The 19,503-nt window shown below is 40.9% G+C and overlaps 1 protein-coding gene across 6 annotated transcripts in view; it reads left to right on the top strand.

The window, feature by feature from the left end:
- DNMBP (dynamin binding protein) overlaps positions 1 to 19,503 on the top strand; it is a 120,524-nt gene that overhangs the window by 24,590 nt on the left and 76,431 nt on the right. For all 6 annotated transcript variants that reach the window (XM_086377188.1, XM_086377194.1, XM_086377189.1 and 3 more), the window contains 2 exons: positions 12,755 to 12,908; positions 14,414 to 14,536. In XM_086377188.1, the coding sequence (XP_086233314.1) occupies positions 12,764 to 12,908; positions 14,414 to 14,536 (268 nt within the window). In that variant the 5' untranslated portion in view covers positions 12,755 to 12,763. The remainder of the gene's footprint in view (positions 1 to 12,754; positions 12,909 to 14,413; positions 14,537 to 19,503) is intronic.

Raw genomic sequence — 19,503 nt, 5'->3', positions numbered from 1 at the left:
GGGCTTCAGTAACTGTGGCATGTAGGCTCGGTAGTTGCAATTTGAGGGCTCCAGAGCAGGGGCTCAGTAGTTGGGGCACACGGGCTTAGTTGCCCTGTGGCATGTAGGATCTTATCTTCCCAGACCAGAGATTGAAGCAAACCAGTGTTTCCTGCATTGCAAGGCAGATTCTTCTTCTTCTTTTATTACTTATTATTTATTTATTTGTTTGGCTGCACTGGGTCCAACCTAGACAGCATATTAAAAAGCAGACATTGCTTTGCCAACAAAGGTCTGTCTAGTCAAGGCTATGGTTTTTCCAGTAGTCATGTATGGATGTGAGAGTTGTACTATAAAGAAAGCCGAGCACTGAAGAATTGATGCTTTTGAACTGTGGTGTTGGAGAATACTCTTGAGAGTCCCTTGGACTCCAAGGAGATCCAACCAGTCCATCCTAAAGGAGATCAGGCCTGAGTGTTCATTGGAAGGACTGATGTTGAAGCGGAATCTCCAATACTTTGGCCACCTGATGTGAAGAACTGATTCTTTTGAAAAGACCCTGGTGCTGGGAAAGATAGAGGACAGGAGAAGGGGATGACAGAGGATGAGATGGTTGGATGGCATCACCGACTCAATGGACATGAGTTTGGGTAAACTCTGGGAGCTGGTGATGGACAGGGAGGCCTGGCATGCTGTGGTCCATGGGGTCTCAAAGAGTCGGACACAACTGAGCGACTGAACTGGACTGGGTCCTAGTTGCAGCATGTGGGATCTAGTCCCCAACCAGGGATTGAACCTGGGCCCCCTGCATTGGGAGCACAGATTCTTAACCACGGGGCCACCAGGAAGTCTTTGAAGCTTTCTTAATTTAAATTTTGTCTTTTGTCAAAAGAAATTAGAACTATTTAGATGTTTGAGATGAGAACTATTCCGTTTAAATCCCGAAGAGGACTGAAGGGCCCTTCCATGATTGGTGGAAACTCTGATCTGTGTCCTGTTCCATCTGCTGAGGTTGTTGCCTTCCAACTTGGGACAGGTTTGAAATAAAAAGTAATATACCCTGTAAGACAGTTTATGATAGCAGATTCCTTTCCTTTTCTACCCTCATTTCTCTGATCATCCCTCCTACGTCAGAGCAGGCTTTTTATTTTTTCTTACAGTCCAACATTACATAACATGTTTCGCAAAGTGTGTGTTGTGAATCAGGGCTGCTGCCATCAGGAGAGCACAGTGGGTTGGAGGAAGATACTTGATTGAGGACAGCTGGCCCAGGCCATGCTGCTCAGCCTCATGGGGGCCACCATGCTCAAGATGGGTTCTACTTTTCCCCTTCATCTATTGCTGGTTATTTGAGTAACCACCTGGCAGTGACCACTGACCTTCTGTCCGAAACGAGCTCTGGTGACATAAACCAGAGGAGGAAGTGATGTTTTCCTAGCTTCTCTCATTTCCTTCCTGAAACAGATTTAAACTTCATTTTCTGACACCTCTCACCCTTTTGCCCAGAAGAAAGAGCCTGTTCTTATTAGTCCTGTATTGCCAAGAATAAAAGAACTGTGCACTTGCTTTTGAGGTTAAAGATTACTTTTCATTGCTTGGATTTGAAATTTTGAAAATAGATTTCCATTCTCCGAAACTGACATTTTATGGAGAGTTCAGTTTCAGGACATAAGGAAATTTCCAGATGCTCAGGCAAACGTATACCTTTGCAGGAACCTATACTGGAGAGTCCCGCCAAAGGGGACCGACCCTCTCCCAGCTCTTCTCAGGTCAGCAAAGATGTACCTGAGCTCCTGCAGCACACCCACTTTGTAGGAGCAAACAGGAAAGGAAGAGAAACTATCTTCCAGTTCAGGAAATCTCTTCAGAAATTTGATTCTGAAAGTTCAGAATTTAGACTTCTACTCTACACTGGGCAGTGTTAGGAAGAGCATGCAAGGTGTCATCAGTGCTGTTTGAAAGAACAGAGCACCTTCTCACAGCTCTCACACATCGTGTCCTACTCTTCTAGGACACAATGGATTGTGAAATAGATTGCTCAGAATTTCAAAGCAATTTGGAGTCTGGGCCCATGCACCAACTCTGTCAACAGTGGGGTGTTTTTTTGAAGGGTGGGTGCACAGGAACCCAGGCATTAGTCTTTTTCTAAATATATTTTAAGCCTTTATCTCTTTTATCTCTCACCTAGATTTAGGATGGTAGATTTAGGAAACTATGGTTTCCTGTATTTTCTCTCTCCGTTTTTTCATGCATAGTTCTCATAAACTCAGAAGGATCCTTTTGGGCATATATCTGTCAGGGGCTTAGCAGAATGTAGAAGGCATACTCAAATCGGGTAATTTGAGGAGGTCCCACTTGGAACAGACAGATGTAGGCAAAATACTGGAGAGTTGTACTGTACCCCAGAGATAGCCAGTGAGCCACCCAGGCCTCAAGGGGCAGAAAACTGGGTCGTTACCTGACTCTTTTTCTTTTTCAGCTTCCTTATATTAGCTGTGGCCTTTAGTAGAATGACATAGCCAAGCCAACTCACAGCCCAGCTGGAAAAGATGCATGGGAATAAACACCCAACCTCACCATCCCTCTGCCTTCAATCTCCTACTGGTGATGCCCATTGGCTGATCCAAACTGGAAGCCAGAGGCAAGGGAACACCTTGATGCGGTTCTTGTGGGTCAGCCTCATGGAGCATAGAGCAAGGTGGAGGAGGGGAGGACAGATAGACCTAGAAGGGGAAATGGAAGACACCCAACCCTGGCTTTAATGTTCAGTGTTCTCAGTCTGTCCCAGGTTTGATATCAATATCTAAGAATCCGCCTGCAATGCAGGAGACCCTGATTCGATTCCTGAGTCAGGAAGATCCACTGTAGAAGGGATAGGCTACACACCCCAGTGTTCTTGGGCTTCCTTCATGGCTTAGCTGGTAAAGAATCTGCCTGCAATGTGGGACACTGGGGTTCTATCCCTGGATTAGGAAGATCCCCTAGAGAAGGGAATGACTACCCCCTCCAGTATTCTGGCCTGGAGAATTCCATGGACTGTATAGTCCATTGGGTCGCAAAGAGTCAGACATGACTGAGCGGCTTTCACTTTTTTTCACTTTTCTTTCAGGGGAAAAGTTTGTCATCTCAGGAGATTTTCTTTTAATGAAGTATGCCCAGACTTGTAGATATGTTGCTTGTCAGCAATTATTGAAGTTTACTAGGCCTTCTTCTACATTCTCTCGCATCTTATTACATAGCTTTTTAAAAATCTTTGTTATGATAAATACATATATATGTGCGTGTATGTAAAACATAGAATTTACCATTTTGCCGTTTTAAGTGTACAGGTCTGTGGCATTAAATTCATTTTGTTGTGCCACCACCATCATCATCTATCTTCAGAACCTTTCCATGGTCACAAACTGAAACTCTGTACCCATTTTCCTTCCCCTCACCCCCCAGTAACCACCTTTCTACTTACTGTTTCCATGAGCTTTACTACTGTTGATACATCATATAAGTGAAATCGCACAGTATTCGTCTTTTTGTGACTTAGCATTATGCTCAAGGTTCATTGATGTTGTGGTATGTGTCAGAATGCCCTTTTTAATAATACTCCATTGTGTGTATATACTGCATTTTGTTTACCTGTTCTTTTGATGGCCATACAGGTTGCATGATACACTTTTTTAAGTGTTATTTTTATTTCTGGATGTGTTTTCGTTAATACTGAATACATTCACTCTCATGGCTGCAGCTTTTACAAGTCCAGCCTGATCTCTCACAGAACTGCAAGGTGATAAAAGAACAAGGGAGCTGAAACATGAACAGTGGATGTGGGCTTGAGCAAGAGAGAAGGGCATCATCTGGAGGCAGTTTAAATGTGTGGAAAGACAGTGGAGTCTACCATGGATAAAAGAAACAGCATGTAAACAAAGGGATGAGTTTTGGACAGAAAGTGCTTTATGGGAGCAGAGAGCCTTTTGATTGGTTAGGAATGCACAAGGACTATTTATGAATAAGTGGAGTGAGAAACAGTTAAAAAAAATATATATATAAAGTTTGACCCCAAAAAACGTGTGCTGTGCCGGAGAAGTTGAATTAAAAAGGAGTTCTTGGCTGGATTGACTCAGTCTTTAATATAGTAAAATGTGCCCCCAAGAGAGCAATATGGCATATAGCCTTCCCCAGGTTTATAGTGACCAAAGAGCTCTTGCATTTGGGGACGATATGATTAGTGTCCTCAGCATGTTTTGGGGAAATGATGGGGACTAAGCCAAGTTTCCAGGAGTTGGTGATGGACAGGGAGGCCTGGCATGCTGGGATTCATGGGGTCGCAAAGAGTCGGACACAACTGAGCAACTGAACTGAACTGAACTTGGGTGCAGGAACTACAGCTCACCTCAGAACATCTTGAATGTTCCTTGGTACATCAGAGAAGTAAAACTGAATAGAGAGATTGCTGCCTAGGTCTTTAGTCCTTTGAAAGTGTTAAAATATCCTTAGTGAAAGTCACTCAGTCGTGTGCGATTCTTTACAACCTCAGGCTGCTTGATCCATGGATTTCTTCAGGCCAGGAATACTGAAGTGGGTTGCCATTTCCTTTTTTTGCTTCCCTATGGACTATAGCCTGCCAGGCTCCCTCCACCAAAAAAAAGAAAAATCACTGCAGATTTATGAATCAATTGTCTGCGTTATTGATCTCTTTCTCATGGAAAGAAGCCTGTTTCCTTATTGGATAGTGGTTGGGTTATCTACAGAGTCTTATTTTGTCCTGTGTAGGGTAGGTACTTTGGGATAAGAGTTGAGTTGCTTAGGACAATAGAGGAGAGTTTAAATGTTCCTGTTAGTCACCAACAGAATTAGAGAATAAATATTTAAAGAAAATTGGGTTAAAGAGTCATCAACTGATTAGCCTACCCAGCAGAGCCAGATTTTCAGCCTGCGTGGGAATTTGATTGACTCCATTTGGCTTGACTAAAATTTGTTGAGTATGTGAATGCATTATAGAGAGTAGGAAAATCTTGTAAATTCTTAAGCAACTGTGTAATGTGTAAAAATTGACCGTTTAAAAGATTAACCAGGTTCACTGACAGATTAGTGAGGAGAAAAATTGTATCTTTAGCTAAAAAGAGAGGAAAATGTTACTTCCCCAAATGAAAATGCATTAACAAATAATAAACTCTATTTAAGATACATGCTAAAGTATTGGGGAAAATATCTGTAATATATTTTGAAATACATCAAAGATAAAATGAAAAATGAATATTTGAAATACATCAAAACATAACAAGGATTGAAAAATGGGGAGCTCGATGGTATGTGACAAAGTGCCCGCAGTAACATGTTAATGGTAGACTCTACGTGGTGGGTGTCAGCTTCTTTCAGCTTGGCTGTTTGAAAAATTTCATAATAAAATGTTGGAGAACTAAAGAGAGGAAAATGGAAATTTAGTAATTTTGAAGGAAGAACCAGTGAGATGTAAGAGAATTAATAACATTTACAGTAAACAGTACCTGGGCATTGGAGTCAAATAGACTTGAGTTCTGGTTTAGCTTTGCGTCCGAGAGTTAAGTATGTTGTTTAGTGGTGCCACTGGGATTTGAAGCCAGGGACACTGACTCGAGCACCTTGGTCTCCACCTTGCAGTGTGGTGATGGTACAAGCTCCTAGCTCAGTGTCTGGCATGTGATAAATTCTTAAATGGTAGCTGCTGCGGTTAGTGTACTGTCTGGATTATAGAGGATGAAGAAGTATCAGATTCTGATGTTTGACATCAGATTCTAAGTCTGAAAGACTTATATGACACTGTTACTCAAGCTGGAAGATAAAACTATTTGTGGAGAAGAGATGGTTAATTTAGTTTCAGATAAGTGGAAGTAGAGATTTTGATATGAACAGTTCCTTGTATTTTCCTGAAGTTCAGTAAATCATTTGCTCACCAAAAACTACTCACTGAGCATTGCTCTAGACCAGTGAACAAAACAAACAAAAATCTCCTCCCTCATAGGGTTTTATATCCTATGGGGGTTTGAAGAATGAAGGGTCTCTGCGTCTCCTATGCAGAGTGACTCTGCAAAGGTGGAGAGACAGGCATTCACCAGCAAGAGGAGAAACGCTTTCATAGCAAAATTTCTGATGTCCCAGACATTATGCCATCCAGGCATTTATTTCCTCTGCCTTCTCTCAGGCCCATCTGCATTCTGATTTCCAATGTATTAATAGTTCTTTTTTGCTTCCATCTGAAGTTGGTTTATGTGTAAACTAGTTATGATTAAGGTTCAAAATATTTTTGGGCCGTACTGCACGGCAAGCAGGATCTTAGTTCCCCAACCAGGGATTAAACCCAGGCCATGACAGTGAAAGCGCCTAGTCCTGACAACTGGACCCTAGGGAATCCCAGTCCTGGCTTCTAAAATGGCCCAGACAGAAACAATAATTGTTGCTTTTCATAGTGTGTACAGAGAAGACAGATGAAATTCACGCTATTCTACATAGAACAGAGGACATAAAAGACCTCCTTTCTGGTCTCACCCACGAATCGTGTAGTTTAGCCAGGCTCTGACTGCAGCGCTCTTCCAGGGTGTGTATTCATTAGCGATTACGCACTCCTTCCAACAGGGTAGGAGGTCAGTCAGTACAAGTATTTATTGAGCCAGACCCTCCTCTGCTTCTGAGTCATTTTCTGGTAGAGCAGGAAGGTTCTCGAGGAGAAGCTTTAACCCTTTCAGCTCCCAAAGGTTACTCCTCCATGGAACAGGGTAGCTCTCTAAGTCACCCTCTGGGGCTTATGCTAATTCTCTCCATGATATTTTAGATAATGAGGTATATATTTAGTCTGATAGATGAAATTTGAGAAAAGATAGTAGTAGGAAAAGGAAAATAATATCTACCTTGGCTCAACCTTGAGTTGTTTTAATAATATATAGATGGTTAAGGATTTTGCAAAATATTGTTTGTTTTAGGGGAAAGAAATATTTTTGACACCACCCTTATGTGGAAATCTGACATCTGGCAACTTCAGCTGTCTGGAAGACAGCCAGAAACTAAGAAAGGGGCCTCAGAGCACATAAAAAATAACTGTTGAAGGACTCTAGCACTACCACATGTACTGTACCACTGCAGAAGAGCTTGTTAGCCTCTTATTTGGAGCACGGTTACTTTTTATTTATCTAGAAACTTGTAATAATTTTGGTGGTGTGTGTGTGGTTCCCTGCCACTCCCAGCAGATTATAAACAACGATCTAGAAAGACGTAGAAAAGTTGACAGAGGAGATAAACTGAAGGCAGAGCAAAGGCTGACAGTACAAGAGAAAAACCTCAAACTTACATAGCACTGGTACTATGTGTCACAGAAGAAATGGTCTTAATAACGAGCTTATTATTAAGTTAGTGTTTAGTGTGTTTTCTGGTAATGCCAAGGATGTATGTTATGCGCCTAGGTTTTAAACATGGTCAAAGTTAATCATGTTTGAGATGTTGATATAGTAAATTATATAGTGTTTATATACTTGAAATATCACATTCTCTGATGATGCTATATCGTTGACAGATTTAGTCTTGTAGATGATTATGGAAATGATGTTTAATAATAACTGCTAACATTTATTGAGCACCTACTGTATTCCCCCTGTCCCAGGTGCTTTCACACTATTAGCATACTGGTTATGGATTTGAAGACAGGCAGATCTGCATTCCTGTTCCATGTCTGACTTACTATGTGACCCTGGACAGATTACATCGCCTTTCTGAGCTTGCAGAATGGGAACCAACTACATACAGCAGGGTTGTTGTGAAGACCCAAGGAGGGAGGTCATAGTGCTACATATAGAAGTGCTAATTAAATATTAGGCGTTGTTCTTGTTCAGTTGCTAAGTCATGTCTGACTCTTTGGGACCCCATAGACTGCAGCACACCAGCCTTCTCTGTCCTCCACTGTCTCCTGGAGTTTGCTCAAACTCCTCTCCATTGAGTCAGTGATGCCATCCAATCATCTCAGCCTCTGTCATCTCCTTTTCCTCCTGCCCTCAATCTTTCCCAGCATCAGGTTCTTTGCCAATGAGTCAGCTCTTCTCATCAGGTGGCCAAAGTATTGGAGTGTCAACCTCAGTCCTTCCAATGAATAAATAGCATTGATTCATTTAGGAATGACTGGTTTGATCTCCTTGCAGTCCAAGGGACTCTCAAGAGTCTTCCGCAGCACCACAGTTCAAAAGCATCAGTTCTTTGGCACTCAGCCTTCTTTATGGTCCCACTGTCACATTTGTACATGACTACTGGAAAAACCATATTTTTGACAGTGTTATGAACCTTCATCCATAGCTCTTCAGGCACTCTGTCTACCAGATCTACTCCCTTAAATCTATTCGTCACCTTATTAGGCATTAGTATAATTACTTTTATCATTATCATCACCCTCTTGATGGTTATTATGAAAGTATGATTATCTCCATTTTTTTAAAAAAGAAGCTGAAGCCCAAGTAATATATCCAAGGTGAAAAAGCTAAAATATAGTGGAGCTGGGATTCGAACCTTGATCTCTCTGGCAGCTGCTGCTGCTGCTGAGTCACTTGAGTCGTGTCCGACTCTGTGCGACCCTGTAGACGGCAGCCCACCAGGCTCCCCCGTCCCTGGGATTCTCCAGGCAAGAACACTGGAATGGGTTGCCATTTTCTTTTCCAATGCATGAAAGTGAAAAGAAAGTGAAGTCTCTCAGTCGTGTCCAACTCCTAGCGACCCCATGGACTGCAGCCTACCAGGCTCCTCCGTCCATGGGATTTTCCAGGCAAGAGTACTGGAGTGGGGTGCCATTGCCTTCTCCGTCTCTGACAGCAGGAGCCCAGTAATTTGCATTCATATTACGCTTCCTCCTCAGTGTGTGATTTTTAATTGTGTTAGTCACTCAGTTGTGTCTGACTCTTAGCGACCCCGTGAACTGTAGCCTGCCATACTCCTCTGTCCATGGGATTTCCCAGGCAAGAATACTGGAATGGGTTGCCATTTCCTACTCCAGGGGATCTTCCCAACCCAGGGATCGAACCTGGGTCTCCTGCATTGCGGGCAGATCCTTTACCATCTGAGCCACTAGGGAAGATTTGTTATATATTTTAATACTTAAAGAAAATGTGGGAGAGGGTGTGGGGAGTGTTACTAGCTACTTCTTTTTTCCGTTATATGCCCAAGTCATCTCATTATAGGAAAAAAGTTTCTGTAACACAAGGACAAGCTCTTTTTACTCAGTAGTTCAAGTGAAATATGTAACATGTGCATTGCATGAGTCATTAGAATCTTATAGGTACTTTGCATTAATAGACTAAACAACTTATTATGTGCCTAAATGTTTGTCCACATCATTCTTAGACTGTAAACTTAACGAAGCTATAACTATTCTTTTTTGTAACTAGGCACTTGGTGCCTTTTGATGTTGGTTACAGTTATATGTCGGGGCTCTCAGGTGGTGCTAGTGTTAAAGAACTTGCCTGCCAGTGTTGGAGACATAAGAGATGTAGGTTCGATCCCTGGGATGGGAAGATCCCCTGGGGGAGGGCATGGCAACCCACTCCCAATATTCTTGCCTGGGGAATCCCATGGACAGAGGAGCCTGGCAGGCTACAGTCCATGGGGTAGAAAAGAATCACACAGAAGTGACAGCATAGTTATATGTGAGATGAAGGTTAGAATCCTCATCTTTACCGGCACCAAATGAATACTTGAGGCAAATAAAGAACAGCAGGCTTGGGGCCTGGACACTCTGGAGATCGTCTGTTGCTTCTTGTAAAAGACTTGGGAGAAGAGTACAGTAATCCTGAGGGTTTCCAGTGTACATATGCCCTCCTTTTTATTGCCTCCCGTTCTGTTGCTTGAAGTGAAGTGTTAGTTGCTCAGCTGTGTCTGACTGTCTGTATCCCGATGGACTATAGCCTGCCAGGCTCCTCTGTCCATGGGATTCTCCAGGCAAGAATACTGGAATGGGTAGTTATTCCCTTCTCCAGGGGGTCGTCCCGAGCCAGGAATGGAACCCAGGTCTCCTGCATTGCAGGCAAATTCTTTACCATCTGAGCCACCAGGTGAGCAGGCACTTAGGCTCCCTTGACAGAGAATAACAGACACATTGTCTTAAAACAGCACAGATACCATAGCAGGTAGTGTGCAAGTTGGGACTGTAGGCTTCTTTGAACGGAAAACACATTGTTGATGTGGTGTAGTGTACTCAGTCTTGTCTGGAGGCGCCATCTACATAGTCTTTTTTTGTTCTTTTTATGGATTTTTATTTTTCAATGCATTTTAAATCTGCACTACTGTTGCTGTTATTCAGGTCAAATTACTTTTTCTTTTTTTTTAAATAGAAGCACGTAGGGACCAGAATGCCCTCAGTCCAAATCCTGGCCTTGCTGCTATAAACTCTGTGATCTTGAACAAATTAAGTTTTATAACTTTCTGAGCCTCAGTACCCCCGTCTTTAAGGTAGTTGTGGAGAGAGACTACACAAAACTAAAAAGCTTTTGTACAGCAAAGGAAATTATCAACAAAAGAAAAACACCAGCTACTGAATGGGAGAAGATATTTGCAAATGATACAGCCAACTCAGTATCAAATAAACACCCCAGTTAAAAGAATGAACAGAGGATCTAGACGTTTTTCCAAAGGTGTACAGATGGGGAACAGGCACATGAAGAGAGATGCTCAACACCACTGGTCATCAGGGAATATAAATTAAAATCGCAATGAGTTGTCACTTCACACTTACCCTATTGGCTGTTAAAGAGACCAAATAACATGTGTTGGCAAAGATGTACTCTGGAGAAAAAGGAACTCTTATGCACTGTTGGTGGGAATATAAACTGGTACAACCACTATGGAAAACAGTATGGAGCTTCCTCAAAAAATTAAAAACAGGGCTACCGTGTGATCCAGCAATTCCAGCCCTGGATGTTTATCTGACAAAAGCTAATTCAGAAAGAGAGATGAGCCCCTATATTCATTGCAGCATTATTTACAAAAGCTGTAAACTTTAGGAAGCAAACTTAGTGCCTGTTAGTAGATAAATAGATGAAGAAGATGTGGTTATATTATATATCTGTGTGCGTGTGTGTGTATGTATATATACATGTATATATATTCGTGTGTGTGTGTATAATGTAATATTACTAATTCATAAAAAAGAATGGAATCTTGCCATTTTTGATAACGTGAATGGATCTAGAGGGCATTATGCTAAATGAAATGTCATAGAAAGACAAATACTGTATGATTTCAGTTATATGTGAAATCTAAAAAACAAATGAACAAACATAAAATAGAAACAAAGTCATAGACGCAAAGAACAAAGAGGTAGTTGCCAGAGGGGAGGTGGGCAGGAGGAGGAAGGAAATAGATGAGAGAGTTTAAGAAGTAACTTCCAGTTGTAAAATAAATGATTCACAAGTATGAAATGTATAGTGTGGGGAATAGTTAGTAACTCCTGTCTTTGTATGATGACATATCATGACTAGATTTATCACGGTGATCATTTTGAAATGTGTAGAACTATTGAATCACCAAGTTGTGTAACAGGAACTGACATGGTGTTATATAGGTCAACTATACTTCAGATACAAACAAACTCAGAAAAAGAGATCAGGGCAGAGGTGGCTGGGGGAATTGGATGAAGGCAGTCAAAATGTATAAACTCCCAGCAGAAGACTCAGGTTCAGTCCTTGGGTTGAGAAGATCCCCTGGGAGGAGGGCATGGCAATCCACTCCAGTATTCTTGCCTGGAGAATCCCATGGACAGAGGAGCCTGGCAGGCTACAGTTCATGGGGTCACAAAAAGTCGGACACAACTGAGCGACTTTCTGTCACTTCACTGTAAGATAAATAAGTACTAGGGATGTAACGTACAACATGATCAGTATAATTAGTACTGCATATGTTATGTATGAAAGTTATTAGGGGTATACATCCTAAGAGCCCTCATCAGAAGGAAAATACATGTTTAAAATTAATTTTTACATACATTTCTTTACTTTTGTATCTATAAAAAATGGTGGATGTTCACTAAATTTATTGCAATAATCACTTCATGATTAAACTTATGCAGAATATACTCTGTTTCTCAGTCATGTCCAACTCTATGCACCCCCATGGACTAGAGCCCACTAGGCTTCTCTTTGTCCATGGAATTACTGGAGTGGGTTGCCATTGCCTTCTTCAGGGGATCTTCCAAAGCCAGGGATTGAATCCAGGTCTCCTGTATTGCAGTCAGGCAGACTCTTTACCGTCTAAACCACCAGGGAAGCAAAAACTTATGCAGAGGTGTATGTCAATTATATCAATAAAACTTTAAAAAATAAAATATATGTGGAAATAGAGAAGAAATAAATAAGCAAAAAAAGATATAGGGAATAGATGAAATGCCATATTTCAATTCCCTACCTTTTAAATACCATATTTTAAAAATACCCTCTTGCCTTGTACTTTAAAAATGTTAATTTCCATATTGCCTTCCTCAGGCATTTTGGAAATTCTGCAGTTCCACATTGCATGATTTCTGTTACTCATAGCTATAGGTCATTTTTTTTTTTTTTCGATTCCAGAATGACTTTGAAAATCAAGTGAAAATGTATGAGGAAAGTATTGTTTCTAAAGAAATAAATAGAGATAGCATTCTGATTTTTTTAAAGTACAAACTTCTTATTTACTTTGACTTCATTATAAGTACCTTTATATCTTAATGATAATTCTCAAGATATAGGTCTGTATTGCAGTGTCTTAAATAATTCTACTTTCCCATTTCCTTTACCTTTCTTTCCAGGTTTAAAAGATGGAGGCTGGCTCAGTGGTTCGAGCTATCTTTGACTTTTGCCCTAGTGTGTCAGAAGAACTGCCACTCTTTGTGGGAGATATTATTGAGGTATTGGCGGTGGTGGATGAATTTTGGCTTCTAGGAAAGAAAGAGGATGTGACAGGTAAGAGGCTTATGATTCTTCACATTCAAAATAGGCACAGGCACTCCCTTCTTTCTATATTAAAAATTAAGGTTTAATGGCAAGCCCAGTAAATAAACTTCAGATCCTTTTGTGTTTTCTGCATGTGTTTGCCGTGGTTTCTACCAGTGAGGAGAGAACGTCTGTTATCATTGCATCTCTCCTTGCAGGTTCCTTTAAAAGGTTGACGTGGTTAGGTACCAGCTGCCCTCCTAAATCCCTGGGTGACCTAAATTTATTAAAGTTGCCCTGTATCCTAGAGGCACTTACCTCCCACTTTGCATGCGCCTGGTTTCCTTTTTTCTATGCTTGAAAACATATATTAGCACCAATTTCTTTCATGAATTCAGGAGGAGACTAGAAGTTCTTCTCCCACAATATGCATCTGTGTTAAATCCAGCCTTAACTTGCATATATTTTGTACGTCTGGCTTGAAGTATATCTTACAGTCCTGAGAACAGACTCTGTTGATACTTAACCCGTATTTGGCGGATAATAGATTATTTCCCAGTAGATGTGATACCTCAGCTAGGATAAATATGGTGTGTCAGAAGTCAAAGAGGATAGGCAGAGAGGATTGCTTATTCAGGGGCCCTGGAACAAGAGGAAAAGAGCATGGAGGAACTGAGAAAAGTTCAGTCTGGCATGAAGTGTGAATGGTTGAGATGGGGGAGATGGCATGGGGAGATCAACAGAGACTAGATCATGGAGAACAGCGCATGCTGTGGTAAGGGGTTATGGAAATGGGCTGCTGTAAACGTGCTTCAAGCACAGTCAGACTTGTATTTTACAAAGCTCTCTGCTTCAAATTGAAGAATGATAGGGAAGGGCAAAGCCAAAAGCAGGGAGGCGAGATGGAAAGTTGTGGCCGTAATCGAGGTGAGAAGTAGCCATGGCTTGGACCGAGAGGATGAGTCTTGAGATAGTGGACAGGTGCAAGAGAAATATAGAAGGTGGAATCAGCTAAACTTTCTGATGCTTTCCAACTGACAGGCTTGTCTATCTACTATTACCTATTATAACCCTGCCCATCTTCAGACTCAACTATAGTTTTTTTCCATAAAATTTTTCATTTTTTTCCTGACCCATTTTCTGCCTTCTCTGAACTTCCATAGCAATTTGTATACCTATGAGTTGACACTGGATTTCAGACTGAATTATTGCTTATGTCTGAATTAGATTTTATGTCTGAAGTCGATTTTAAGATCTTTCAGGGCCAAGACTGTCTTACTCTTTTTCCCCTCTGCAGTGTGCCTTTGATAGAGTGACACCCATTAAATGTTTATTGGATTGAATTGCACTCTCTGTGTTCTGCAGGCACCTAATTTTGTGTGTTGCACATTTTCTACAGTAGATTTTCCAGCTATGAGTACTCAGTGAGTTTTTAATTTGGGGTCTATAAATGAGCTCAGAAAAAAGTTTTTTGTCCTGGTACACAAATAGAAAAAAGAAATTTTAATACTGGAAATGTTTGCTTTTATTTTCAGGACAGTTCCCCAGCAGTTTTGTAGAAGTTGTTACCATTCCCAGTCTAAAAGAGGGCGAGAGACTGTATGTCTGTATTTGTGAATTTACATCCCTAGAACTGAACAGTCTTCCTCTCCATCGAGGTAAGTTGATCACCCAAGAGTAGTCTGTTTAAAATAATACTGGTGGGGTCAGTCCATTTTGACAACTAGATCTTTTTTGAATTTTTATAAGTAATTAACCTCTAGAGAGTCTTCAATAATACCAAAAGATAGAGCTGACAATAATAAATACTTATCTTTGAGTAGCATTTTATAATTTCTACAGTATTTTTTTCTCACAAATACAGTCTCATTTCATTCCCTATATCTTGTGTGGTCAAGTCTTAGGTACTAAGACTTATTTATTAATGTACGATAATAAAGCAGGAATTGTGGTATGCAAATTAAGGCAGAGATGCAAAACATTCCCATTGCTACCCAACTATTAGGTAATGTTATTAAAGTTCTCATCAGAACAAGTTTAAAAGGAAGTGGTTTTAAACAGATAGTCATAGTCATGTCTCAGTGATATTTCAAGTATTTCCTGCTTCATGTACTCTGATAGACTTGAAAGAAAGTGAAAGTGAAGTTGCTCAGTCGTGTCCGACTCTTTGCAACCCCATGGACTGTAGCCCACCAGGCTCCTCCGTCCATGGGATTCTCCAGGCAAGAATACTGGAGTGGGTTGCCATTTCCTTCTCCAGGGGATCTTCCTGACCCAGGGATTGAATCCAGGTCTCCCACATTGCAGGCAGACGCTTTAACCTCTGAGCCACCAGGGAAGCCTGAGTGTGTAAAGAGTGACTAAACCATTTCAGCACACGTATGTATGTCCATACATTTCTGCATAAGCACAGCAACCAGTAGTGTTCCACGAACTGAAGCTTATGATCAGTGCAGTTTTGTGACTCACAGCAGTCATCAGAATTGTATGATTTATTGGATATATTAATATTATTACTTTTTTGAGTATGGCACTAAGGGGAAAGACTTAATTTCCTTTTCTTTTCTTTTTTGGGCCATACCTCATGGCGTGTGGGATCTTAGTTCCCTACCAGGGATCAAACCCATGCCCTCTGCAATGGAAACAGTCTCTTTCCCACTGGACCACCAGGGAAGTCCTGAAATGGGCTTAATTTCTTAAACCATGTACATATATGAGAGAGAGTGCTCATAGAGGTGGGGAGAGAGACCAAGCAAACTCCCTAACCTTTATTCAGTGAGAAGAAAGGAAAAGTGGACTTTGACCTTAATCCTCAAAATCAATTGTCAGAGTTTCTTGTCTTCACTTTACACTGAGCTCTGCCTCTGTTCTGAGTACATTTTTGCTAATCAGTGTTGCGAAGACAGAAATAGAGGAAGGTGTTGTAGTAGGGAACCTTGTCTGCTCATACTCACAGGTCTTCCATTGGCGGGTTGGGTTCACAGCAGTCAGACCAGTCAGAGGTGTGGAGAAAGGGCCAGAGCCCAGTGGCTAACAACGTTGATACGACTTTGTTATCTATTATTCTGTGTATAACAGTATACTATATGGGAATGTACAGTATGTCTACAGCATTTAAGGACTTTGAGAATGTGGCTTCTGGAATTAGTTTGTTTACTTCATATTAATATCTTGTGTAGTCTTTCCAATGGCTTAGTGAGTAAAGAATCCACAAGCAGTGCATGAGACATAGAATATGTGGGTTCGATCCCTGAGTCAGGAAGATCCCCTGGAGAAGGAAATGGCAACCCACTCCAGCATTCTTGCCTGAAAAATCCCATGCACAGAGGAGCCTGGTGGGCTACAGACCATGGAGTCTCAAAGAGTTGGACATGACTGAGAGACTGAGCATAAAGTTGTCTTAGGTACTAAACAGAGAGATTTTCTGCTGAATGCTTGCCTTGAGAAGAGTGTACTGATGTGTTGTGAACTTGCTTTCAAGTTAAAATCCACCTCAGGAATCCCAGGGCCACCAAGAGGTTCTCAGGAAGACCTTTCAGCCACACGTTACCTCTCTGAAGACTGACTCATGGCCAGGCTGGATCCTGGAGCCTGTAGATCTTATCTTAACTAGCTTGTAACAAGCCTGAGGAGCTCTCTGTCTGTGGGATTGTCCAGGCAAGAATACTGGAGTGGGTTGCCATGCCCTTCTCCAGGGAATCTTCCCCGCGCAGGGATCAAACCTGAGTCTCTTAAGTCTCCTCCCACTGGGAGGTGGGTTCTTTACCATTAGCACCACCTGGGAAGCCCCTTAAAAACATAAGCAGAGCCCAAAAGGAAAGAGTGCTGAGCAGGGGATGCATAGGGAAAGAGATATATTGTTAATTATTAATGGTTTTAGCTTGTTCTCTTCTGTGATACTTTGCTGTCTGCCAGTTAACATGCTGACTATTCAGCTCTGTTTCCTTCTGTGCTTTTCACATCTTTTTGTTCTGTATGTCTTCCGATTAGGACATATAGCCTTTGAAGATGAGGAAGTTAGGTATATGTATACAGTTTTTAATTTGGGGGGAATCTTAGCATGAGACACAGAAGTGATTTTAATTCCTTTGATTTTCTATTGTTTTATACTACATATGGTTTATGAAGATCCATGTCTCCGCTCGTGAGTGTATACATTCCTTTATCCCTAGTACTTTAGTACTCTTAATCCAGTTCCTTGTTGTTTCCTTACCTTTCCTTTGATCCTTCAGCGTAGCAGTGAAGCATCTCCTCTTCTGTGATTTAATGTATGTCGCGAGGGATTTGGAAACCTTTAAGAGCATGTGGGATAATGTTTGAGACCTGTTTTGTTTTACCATGCTGCCTTCAGTTGTTATTTACTTACCTTTCAGAAGTATCACTGAAACAAGAGAGAAAGTATATTTATTTTAACTATAAAATTACATTGTTTATATATATGTATAATTAATAAATATATATAGTTAGAGCCAAGCCGGCAGTATAGTTTAGGGGGTGAGAATTCTGATGTCCCTAGATTTAAATCCAGCTTCACAACTCAGTAGCTATTGACTTTGGTTTACTTACTTAAGTTCTCTTGGTCTCGGTGTCCTCATCTACAAATGATAGCACCTACCTCAGGGTAGTCGCGAGGACTAAACGAGGTTATACATTAAAGCATCTGGGTAGTCGCGAGGACTAAACGAGGTTATACATTAAAGCATCAGGGTAGTCGCGAGGACTAAACGAGGTTATACATTAAAGCATCAGGGTAGTCGCGAGGACTAAACGAGGTTATACATTAAAGCATCTGGCGCAGGGAAAGCACGCAGTAAGAATTAGCCATTTTGTGGTTCTCATCCTGGAGCTCATAAATGTGCTTCAGGGGCCTCGTTTCTTGATAAATGTGTGAAGTTTTGTGTGTGTCTGCATTTTCCAGGGAGATTCTGTTTGGAATGAAAACCACCAGTGGTTCTGCCAGCAGGTGTCACCCTTTCTCCTTCCCCTGAAGCTTCCCGTTTGTGTTGGTCTGTTCCCTATAGTTGGAGTTATATTTAAATTCAGAAACAAGTTTGTCTCCTAGAAAGATCAATGCGAGTGCTATCCTAAAAATACAGAGTGGGGAAAAGAGAGAGACAACAAAAAACAAAAAGAGTATGGCAAAGAAAAGACAGTGAAAGACGAAAAAAAAAGTTAGAGTGATGAAATATTTAATTGCCTTATACAATACGGAATGCTTACTCCTTGCTTACAACCCCATGCTTCTAGACTACCTCCCTACCCCCAAAAAATACAAATACAAATTAAATTGATAAATTTATTTATAAATAGATAAATGATAATTATCAGTTAAAGCACTTGTGTCATAAATTTCTGGTGTCATGTGCGTGAGATATCAGGATTAAGGTTCTGATACGGCTCATGTGGAAGCCTAGGTAAAGAGTGTGGTCAGTCTGCATAGAGCACAGAGTCCCTGGGCACTAGGATTCAGTGAGGACCTAAAACCTGCAGAGCCAGACTACTTATATTCAGACTCTAGGACTTTCTTATCATCTTATTCTTAATGCATTTCTTGTTCAAATATAAAATAAAAATTTAACCAGAAGCAACAAGCACTGTGGTGACTGGGATTAATTGTGCATAAATAAAAGGCTCAGGCTTACCCTAAGAGTCACCCCACTTCCTATTTTTCTATTCTCAAAATCTGGTCACCGTATTCCAGGAGTTCCTCGTATTGTTGTTTTTGAAGTCTAGAAATGACCACCAAGTAGCCTCCATTCCTAAACAATCAGAATGCAAAAAACTCAATAACAGGGCTATATAAAATAAAATTATTCAACAAAATTATCTCTGAAGTGCTTTTTAGGGACTAAATTGTGACTTTAAAAAAAATTCACCTTTATTATATAGAAATAATCAACAGAATGACAGTCTGCAGATAGTAAAGCCTATCAAAACAGTCACTCAACAGAAAATAGGGAAACAAATCCTACTGTAAGGATTTCATAGAGATCTGGCATTACAAGAAAATATTCTGATTCTGCAGCTTTAAAAAAGCCAGTTCATTTCAAAGCCAATAGAGTGGGAGTTATGGCACACTTTTATTCTTGGTCACTAAAAGGCTTGTTGTGTCTGAACAGTAGCCATGTCTCCAGTGAGTTTCTTCTGTGGTCCTGTTGGAATGGGGAAAAGTCACTTGTAATTCTCAGGACCCCAAGCTCTGACCAATGGGATATTGAATCAGAAATTAAAGGGAAAATAGAAATACAAGATAAAGACCCTATTTTTCAGGAACAGCTAAGCAAACCAGTATGAAATCAGTGAGAGTGATTTAGTGCCTACCACTAAATGCAAAAATCTCGCATTAGGAGCTATATAGTCTAGAAATATACAAGTGTCAAAACTGTTGATACAAGTGATAAATTCTTTAGTAGACTACAGATGACCAAGATGTGTGCAGACCTTTAAAGTGTATTAGAGAAATATGCTAAGGTTTTGGATGGAGAGGCTTGTTTAGGAGGCAAAGTCCCCTTGTGTGGGATTAGATTCTCAGAGGTGAGATAATACTGGATAGCTGGGGATGGGGCAGGGGAAGGTTGTATCTGGATGTGAATGCCAGGTTGCATTGAGGTGAAAACATAAGAAC

Source organism: Bos grunniens, chromosome 26 (genome assembly GCF_055505025.1).
Source record: "Bos grunniens cultivar Pamir isolate PY7600 chromosome 26, Bosgru_T2T1.0, whole genome shotgun sequence".
In the NCBI taxonomy this organism is placed as follows: domain Eukaryota; kingdom Metazoa; phylum Chordata; class Mammalia; order Artiodactyla; family Bovidae; genus Bos; species Bos grunniens.
This window is presented reverse-complemented; position numbering and strand designations above follow the sequence as displayed.